General features: G+C 36.0%; 1 protein-coding gene across 2 annotated transcripts; it reads right to left on the reverse strand.

Moving 5' to 3' along the window:
* Positions 1-635: 635 nt before the first annotated feature.
* On the reverse strand, positions 636-7,731 carry LOC128301422 (plexin domain-containing protein 1). 2 transcript variants are annotated; one of them, XM_053037886.1, is made up of 10 exons: positions 7,614-7,731; positions 7,111-7,499; positions 6,794-7,033; positions 5,775-5,967; positions 5,447-5,668; positions 3,780-3,934; positions 3,639-3,711; positions 3,098-3,504; positions 2,926-2,943; positions 636-2,444 (listed from the first exon to the last, which is right to left on the reverse strand). In XM_053037886.1, exons 1-10 carry the CDS (start codon positions 7,708-7,710, stop codon positions 2,376-2,378), a joined length of 1,863 nt encoding a protein of 620 aa, XP_052893846.1. In that variant the 5' UTR covers positions 7,711-7,731; the 3' UTR covers positions 636-2,375. The 2 variants fall into 2 exon arrangements, with proteins under 2 accessions (XP_052893846.1, XP_052893847.1); XM_053037887.1 differs by lacking the exon at positions 2,926-2,943.
* Between the last annotated feature and the right edge of the window lie 2,331 nt (positions 7,732-10,062).

Consider the following 10,062-nt stretch of genomic DNA (forward strand, 5'->3'; position numbering starts at 1 on the left):
TCTAGACAGACTACGGAAAGCTACAGGTTTATGAATCGAAACAGAAATTTATTTACTTACTTACTTACTAACTTATGGTCTCCGAAGTTTCCACCTCCCTCTCTAGCGCTAGGTTAAAGAGTAGACAAGCTAGCCCATCTCGCATACCCTTGGTGGTTTCAAGGGAGAGAGAGTTTCCATCCACCATCACCTGGCATGTTACGTTGGTCCTACCCTGTCCAACCTTTGTGTAGTAAAGTTCATACACGTACAGTTCATAGAGTTCGCCATTGTCCTTCCACACACACGGGGCCAAACATCCTTTTCAGCATCTTCCTCTCGACAGTGGCTAAGGGAATTCGTCGGTATGGGACAAAGTTCATGTCTCAGAAGCTTATGTGACGATGTTTGTATGACTTCGAAAGTGTGATCACCTACATCTACTCCAACTGAGCCGCTAGTGGTGCCACCATTAACTTGGTTTTTGTCTCTCATCCAACCCGAGGTTTTCCGCTGCCTGCTCAATGCTTTGGCAAGCATCCGCTACATAGGAGAACCGTAAACCAATGATGTCTATGCCATATGCCAGGATCGAAGGATAAGATTCACAGTCGCAAGTATAAGCAGAACAACACGGCGGTCAAATTTATCCTTTATGAAGATTTATTTCATGATGACGTTAATAATGATTGCCATTCATATGATACTATTAACTAGCATACATCTTGTTCAATGCAATATATAATATATTTATGTTGGTTTTGTTGAAGCTCATGTTCGGAGTCTTTTGCTTCAGAATTTTTGTTCGTAAATTGCTGTGTGTATTTCATGCGTCTGAGTATTACATTTTAATTGCCATCTCCTCATAAGGCACTTACGATTTGCACGACCTACATTTGAAATAAATTTCCAAATTTGCGTCACATGAACTTTAGTTACCAAAAGTGTTTCTAGCGGCACGATACCTTTCTTTCTTGATACCTTTTTCTTCTTCATAACGAACAAACTAAGTATTCAACAATACGTCTTTTTTCTTTTGTCTTTGCAAATGTTTCAATTCTGTCTTTTTTCAATTCGCCTCACATGGAGCATTTACAAGTGCGTAGTGTTCGCATGCGAGAATTGAGCAGCAAATTATAATTTCCTATAATTGACATGGTACTCTGACATGCTGTAGCTATTTTTATAATTTCTGTTTTCATACATTTTGAATAACCTATGGTTAGCTATAACTGCTTGTTTGATTTTTTTTAGTTCATATACTTGGGAATGAGAATAATAGAACGATAAGCTAGCTTCTTTGCATGTACAAAACAGAACTTCAGGTGAAATTGTTTCATCTATTTCCATTACCTTGAACTAACTCCTTTTGATTCAATAATTCAATAGTAATTATAATATGTTTTATTGCACCTTTCTACCACTTGGAATCGGACGGTTTCTTGACATTGCGCTTTGATTTTTGTTTAAATAAAAGTATAAAGAAATTAAAATTATGCATACGTTTCCAAACCAAAAATTCATCAAACTTTATCCACTCCTTTTTTACCACGATTTAATAACAATTTAACGATATATTATGCACAATGGTATTAAAAATGTTAGACGATTTTTTCTCATTTCAATTCATTTCACTGCACTTGTAATTTCTTGCTCAAGAAATTCTATACTGTTGCTTTGATAACAGAAATTTATGTCGAATGCATCGAAAACGGTAACAAAACCACATTTTGTGTTACTCATTATGCTGTAGCTGCTTTCTTTAGTATATTATGAACAATATCAATCAGTTTTGATAAAAATAATTTTGATTGCAAAACAAAACTGTACCAAGAGTTGAGCTTGTTATTTCTTCGATACTAACACACGAGATTTCTTGAAACACTATTGCATGAAATGTGTTTACTTAAATATGAAACCGACACGAAGTTGTAATGGTTTTAAGTATGAACGGATCTTAACACATTGACTTTGCAGATATCACATAATTTAGAGTGGCTCCGCAAATTAGCAAATTATTCATAAATATTTCAATTACTTTGTCGCTTGTTCTAATGTATGAAGTTGTTTTCGAATTAAAAAAAAGACATAAAAATCGCCACAGAAAATAATATATGCTATCGTCAACAATCATCAATCTATCTTGCGCCTTGTGTGTTACAATGTGTTAAGCCATGAGATTGCTTTTAGCTGTGTTCAATCTGTTAAATTGAAATTAAAACCATCTAAGATAGTAAAATAACAAGCTAAACACTAATTATTATTCTGAAGTTTTGCTAAGACACGTACAATTGGACAAAACATTAATGAATGTAAATGAAGGTAATGCGTGACAAGATGAAATGGACGGAGTATTTCATGGACACCGGGGGCGGGGCTCAACGTAAGTCACATTCTCACATGTGGATGGAAGCTGCAGTATAGCGTGCCTCGCCACGTCGCCATAACCATTTATTAGGACGATACTATAACGAAACGAATGACAAATTATACTATCATTATTTGTTCATTTATGTTTTATAATAGTTGCCATGCACCCATTAAAATGTCGTACCATTTAATATGTTTAGTGAATTGCGACAAATATTCGATGTAATGTACACGCCAATTTAAGCGGACATTAGAAATTTTTAGCTAATAATACGGTTTTCGTTTTGTTAAATAAAAAAATCCTGTTAAATGCCCCTTGAAATGTAGAACAAGCACCATCTTACAGTAAACTAGCTAAACGTGTAGCTAAACGGACATCAACGCAAATATTACGTCGAAATGATGTGATGCCTGCTATGTTTGATGATTTTCTGGGCGAAAATTAAAAAATATATACCAAAGGCTATCCGTGCAGCCCAGTAACCCGCACATGTTTTTTGGCTATTATTGACAGGATTAGGAAAAGATGATCAAACATGTTTGATTAAAATAAAAGGTACAAATGGTACTACAAACCTTTTTAGATTTTATAATCTTGATTTTGGAAACGAAACCATCGATTGCATTTAAAGGAAAGACAATATACAAAGTATTGATTTTAGTCTTTCATTGTTATACATTCTAACCTCCTCTGAGAGGTAGTTAATTTGAAACACATATAAAATAGATCTGTATGGCATGTACTTACCCTAATTAACAGCTGACCACTCTTTGTATGGGGGTTTCGGTATGCATATAGTACCCAACAGCCGGACACTAACAAAATCCCGAAGATAACCAGCATTGAAGCTAGCAACTTATTACTGGACTCACTGTGCATGTCCGATGTATGGTATATATGCGCTTTGTTGACAAAATCGTCCTTTTTGGAACCTCTATAAGTATCGGTTCCATTTAGCATTACACCACTAGAAGTACCACTTTGGTCGAGTTTCCGATTTTGGTCGGACTGTTGATTATCTCGAATGTTGTTGGTGCTATTGTATCTGTTAGGAGCAGTCCTGGTTGTAACTTCCACGAATTCGCCATAGTTATTACCTTTTTGACCAATTGCCGGACAGTATAAAGCTTGCGAAATCAATGTTGTTTCACATCCTGGAAAAGAAGGTATAAATAAAATGAGTATGAGTAATGAATAACATGAAATATTTAAATTTAACATAAATAAATTTTGATAATGTATAATGATTGGCGTTCTAAAACAATAAATCTTAAGGGTTGTGTTTTACCTTTATTCACCCAGTCTTGTCTCTTCCGATCCGTACCAGTGGAGCATCGGTTAATTGTTGGACACCATACGCACTGAAATCGAAACGCAACAATAATTGGAAATATGCTGTGTCGCATGAATGCGCGGACATTATATTTACCACAAAATCAGCTCCCTCGTGAGCGATGCAAGATTCACAATCTTTGAATGTGAAGCATGTAGGTAGTGCTGCTAACGTAATAATGGTATCATTTTGTACTTCAGTTTGTCCAAAATTCACACGATGATATTCGTAGATGGTTTTCTGTTTCGTACCTGAAAGGAAATAGTATCTATGTAATGACCTACAATGTTTTTTTTTCTTTTGGCTGCATGAATATCTCCTGCACTCCTAGAAATGCTTAATCTTTACGAGTACACTGTTCTAAAACGTGCTACGTACGTAGAACGTACGTTATCAAACGGGACGAACGCGTATGCAGCGTTGAATATGATGCGACGGGACGCTTCTAAAAGTACAGACATGGTATGAAAAATTACATGTTACATGGCATTTTAGTAACCGATTTAAAAATTGTGCAAACATATGTACATACAACCCGGGGAACTAGACTAGTGCTATATGTAGACGATCAATCTAGAGCAATTACAATAATCTTGAATGATTTGATCTTTATGAACGATATGAAATGAAATGACTATCGAATAAACAGTTACAAACAGAAGCACGACAAGCATACATGGCAAACTACCTAAAACTCACAGCCACAGCTTCGTGTGATTTTCTCACTCACTGGTGTTTTATATTATTCGAAATACCACGCGGATCAAATGCGTATCAAACGATTCAATGTACAAATTCTGATACCATGCAGATTGTTACTACTAGCGGATCCTAAATCTTATATAAGCTCTCCGATGATTTATAGCTCCGAAAGTTATAGTGATTTCCTTAATTTGGTATTTGATGCAGAAAAATCATGCATATATTTGCTTGTCAATTTTGGCTTTAATAAACTTTTTCAATAATTTCAACAGATCCATGAATGCATACCAATCCGATCTTTCATATTTCACTATTCAATCCAAGCTGCACATTATGATATATGCTGTCATTATGATATAAGATTCATTCACATGAATCTTTAGTGAGGAATCATTCAAATCAGATTCAAATATTTTTGAATACTCGTAGAATAAAAAATCTTACCGAAGACATGATTATAGGATTTTTTCTTTTTGCTTCTGAAATAACATTTTTTGTATAGACCATTTAGCAACAAAATTGGATCTGTTTTGTGAATATTGATCTAGGTAATTGACTTCAACATGTTTAATTTTATGTTATATAAAGTAATATTTATTCCCGAGTACACTCGGGATAGGTTGATTTTTCACTGCTTGAAGAAGGAAATGCCTTCAAATGAATTTGAATTGTACATTAAGTAAGATACCATTAGTTATAAGCAATTCAGCCAGGCCGTTCTTCTCGAATAATCAATAATAATAATTTTATTTATCATTTTTACTATTTAAATATTTAAAGTTTCAAAAACTAAAAATTGATGCGTTGAATCTTGGGGATTAATGAATCTTTGAATGAATTCATACAAACATTACATTCAAACAGCATAATTAAGGTGAACCATTTAAAAAATCTATCCATTCCATTTTCAAACAGTCTTTATATACAAGCTGTAGTATAGTTGCTTTAATACATGTTGTAGTAGTGTAGCTTTGTCACAATATGTATTAATGAATGATATAAGAATATATCCCAAAGATTATATGACTAATGCTAACATGTATTTTTAAAAGGATACTTACGCATTATTGTTTTGTCAATTATGTACGCGTCGGAAAGCCCTATCTTTACCGGGTGGTTTTTCGTAAGGGGGTTTTCAAATATCTGCTGGATACTAATTGGAATTTTCTTGTAGGCAAACACAATATCACCAGATTTGTTCAACGTTACACTGAAGGTAAAAGTGCCATTGTTTGGACGATCCTGAAGTATAACGTTTTCCCAAACTACGATGAAGGTTTCACCTAAAAGAAAAGGAAATGTTTGCATGTATAAATATGTTCGATTTTCCGACTAATTGAATTACATGCAGAGCATGTAAAACTGTTTCATTATGTGTTTTTCTATTACCATCATCACGATATTTCACATGTGAGCTATTGGACAATGCTGTATCAAAGTTTGCCATTAAAGGAGCTATATACTGTGTTGATGCCAACCACGAATGCACGTAGTCTCCCGTGTATAAGAAGCCTCCGCTCGCAATTGTAATATTTCGAATGGGAAAACCATAAAATGGAAAATCGAACGACAAAAGCATAGTCTAGAAAGAAAAAAAGGTAAAATAGAAATTGAATTAGGAATAAAGCTAAGGCAATTGTAAATTAAGGATACGATTACGATAAAACGATTTGTGAATTAGTTAAAATAATTAACTGAGTTTTATAACTTATCGAAGACATTTGATTCCAAAAAAATATTCCTATTTTTTCTTCGTGTTTTGCGCAACAGATGATTCGTTTTTAATACAAATTCCCTGGTGCCGGGACCACCTCGAATTCTAAAGAATACTTGTAAATTAAGTAACAGGTTTTGCATCACATACTAATTAACACCTGCAAATGAGCACCTAGCATTAGAAAAATACACTCATGAACGACTAAAAAAACTGAAGGTATTTAGAAAATGAATTGAACAAATATTATGTGAAATGCTTAGTAGATGAACTTCGTAGTAGAAACTTCGAATCAATGCACCTTCAAAGAGAAATTGGAAAAACATTTTCCTAACAACTAATAATCAGGCAAACTAGTTATAATTCATTTGCAATGCAGAAGAACGAACATAATTTTGATACAATCAATTCTGTGAAGGTAGAATTGATCACTTCGAGTACAAAAGATGTCGAAAGCTCATTTTAATTGCAAAATATCCATCGATAATATCAGAAATGGGTCATCTAGTACATTAAACTTGTCTTTAGTTGGTTTCTCGCGTAGGCTAATGAAGTTACTACTTATTCCTCTGTAACCCAATAGAAGTATGTCAACGATCCTGATCAAAATATGAACTACGCTGCTAATCAAAATGAAAATGAAGCATAAGATGCGACACAATATACAGTGTTGTTAAAACAAGTAGATACATACTGTCGCTCGGCGATGGGAATTGGAAAGCAGCATATTGACGGTTAAGTTAGTAGATATTTTTTTCCAAAATTCGTCACTCATGACTTTATCGGTCGACCATGTGCTCTTGTAGTACAGATGGTTATCCTCAAACGTCTTGGTTATGTTATGTTCCTGTAGTGTATTGTTCAATTCAGCCTCAGTGCGTTCGATCGTATCAATGTTGATTGCATCACTGATTGGGTCACGTCCAGAAGATTCCTGTTTGAGATTAAAATAAGATAGTTATATCGGTGTTCAGTAAAATAATATAGATTTAGACATGGTATCAAACTCACTTGCAATAGCGACGTATTAAGTCCAGCCACTCCCAACAACTTTGTCGTACTATTTAGCGTAATTTTATTAACACTGTCTCCTTCGATTGCGTATTCTTTTCGCTGGCCTGTACCATTAAATCCTAGCAAATGAGTAGTTTCATCGTTTATATTCAATGCACCCGCCAATGATGGAGCTTTTTTGCCATTCAATTGCTCCTGATAAAGTTTTAGCTTAGAAAAACTTTTCTTGCTCTCATCCAACGGCACGACCGATCGGTTTAATGCCGCTCCTCCCATGTCTGGTTCGAGCGTCGTGTCATTTCCTTTGCTCGGAGCTGGAACTGAAATAGGTACTGAAAAACTGCTTTCCAACGCTGATAAGTCGGTTTGCAGATATTTTCGAGGCACTAGAAGGACCCAAAGAAACGTAAAATTGTTTATCATTCAATGCATGCAGGTATCTCTGGACACTGGTTGAAAACACGATCAATGCCTTTTAAGGGGTTTACATTAGCGCTTACCTTTATCGCAAGCATAATTCTGGTAAAGTGCTAGTAGTATGAACCAAAATAAGAAATTACGAATAAAGGGTACGGTTCTCATCGTACCAGTCGCCATTTCTGTTCGTCACTTTTATCACCAACAGTGTTCACAGCGTTCCTCGATCTTGAACGGCTTTGCTGCAAAATTACAAGATTACAACAAAAAAAAACACCCCACCGATTTGCAGTTCGATTTAGCCTGCTATCACTGTCTGTCACGATGTATTGTCGATATAATACGTTTGTATCTGCCACTTTTGCATCAAACACTACTAAATCTACAAACAAATCGTTCGTTGTCTCTTTAAGTTGACGCGTGTTCAGTTTATCTTTCAATTAATTATATACACTCTTCAACATTTCTTCTGGATTCTTTTTTACATCCTATTTACATCACCTTTTCTGCAATAAAATCACCGATTATCCGTGCTGCCCGTTCGTTTCAATTAACCGTGCATGGATTTTACGATGTCTACCCAGTCAGACAGTGCGCTCTTATTTTACACATTCGAGCAATTTGCTTCGTCAGGCTGTATCATTCGCCCGTGTGTGTGGAGGCTCGGTGATGGCGTCCCAGAAAGCATCAAATAAAACAGTGTTTTTCATGCTTTTGTACTTTTAAAATGGTTTTCAAACGTTTAACACATGTACTTTACCCGTGGTGTATGCTTAGGAAAAGATTTTCCCTTAACTTGCTGGTTAATTACGCGGTAAATTAAGGGAAAAGTCCCAATGTAAACATGTCAAAACTACTCGAAAGGGTAAATTAAAGATTGCAATAATTAATAGCCGGTAAATTAGGGGTGATTTAAGGGTATTTTAACGTAATTTGGCTCACCCAGTGAGCTTAATTTATCGCGTAATTAAGCGGTATGTTACGGAAAAATCTTTCACTGAGCATCACGGGTAAAGTAAATGCTGTTAAACGTTTGAAAAATATTTTAAAAGCTTAAAAAACTCTGTTTTATTTGATGCATTCTGGGACGCCATCACACTGCTACCACAACACACGGGCAAATTATACAGCTTCAAGAAAGCAATCTGCTCGAATGCGTAAATTAACAGCGCGCAATCTGACTGGGCGAAAGCCCTTTTTAATTTCGAGCACATATTCCCCTTTTTTCAAATGCAATCATAAATTGCCGTTATTTGTGACTTTTGCATCCCGGTTCTACAGTAGAGTTCATATTTCTGTGAATGCACAAATATTACGAAAAATAATTCTTCCTCATTTTACACTAGGTTAAGGTTACATAATACCGAGAATTACAAAGAACTTGCCGCGTTACGAGTAAATCAAGTTAAATTTCAGCTACAAATAGAGCGGCTCGTTCCTTAAGTTCCTCTTTAACTGGAGCATGTTGACCGTATTATTATTCCTAGTAATCAGTTCATGATTATATAATTGGTGCTCTCATTTGTTGTTATTCATAGTGTGTGAAAGTGATCGACCTGTTCCTTATACATGTTGGAAGCCGTCAGCGTCATTATCCCAACAATATTCCAGAAAAAGATCAACTTTGAACTGCTGCCGATAGATGCATTAATAGTCGAACAGAATTATTAAACAATGTACGAGTAGTTTATCACTAAAATATCCTACATGCTAGATGCTGGGTGTTCTCTGGTACGCTGCTAGAACCCGACTCCCGCATCCTGATCGAAGACGAGATCGAGATCCCAATCGTCCTGTTCTCTCATCAATGTACACTCGTGCTCCTCAACCAGCGAGAGACTTCTCGTGGAGAGCGCACGTGAGTGTCTGGCTGCGTACGCACCCAGTCATTACAGAACTCACTGCACAGAACTTGCTGCATCAGTCGAATGTAGAGGTGCTTCATTATTGTACATCATGCTGCATCTTCCATAGCCCAAATAAGCAGCTTTACGTAGGATAGTCGATGCATTATGGAATACTGAAGATAAGCAATCAATCTGCTAGCGTTCTTAAAATATACTCGAACTACCGATGTTGCTGAAGTATGTTTGAGTTAATTGACCGGTGGCTCTAGCTTGCACAACAATTGGTCGGTGTATTCCAGCAGCTTTTTAAGCAGTTGTAGGTGTAGAGACGACTGTTATTTTTGCGATATTCCAAACGCTTGATTTTGTCACATTATTGGTACAAATTCTTCTTCTTCTTCATGGGCACAACAACCTCAAGCGGTCTGTCGTGAAGAACGGCAACGCTACCAATACACATTGTTATGAATTATAATTACAAATTACGATGGAATATTTGGTACTGTAGCCGGTTTCGCACGACAGAACGGGCACAAAATCCTGTCAGGGCCAGTTCCCCGCGCACTCTGAACTTGCTCGCCAGCTACGGGTAAAGTAATTCAAAGAAAGCCAGAAATGACAGGCCTCTAGACCTTTTGAGTTTGTAGTGTCACTAAAGAAGAAGCTAAAAATCATTGTAACGCCT

The sequence above is a fragment of the Anopheles moucheti genome, chromosome 3 (assembly GCF_943734755.1).
Source record: "Anopheles moucheti chromosome 3, idAnoMoucSN_F20_07, whole genome shotgun sequence".
Taxonomy (NCBI): domain Eukaryota; kingdom Metazoa; phylum Arthropoda; class Insecta; order Diptera; family Culicidae; genus Anopheles; species Anopheles moucheti.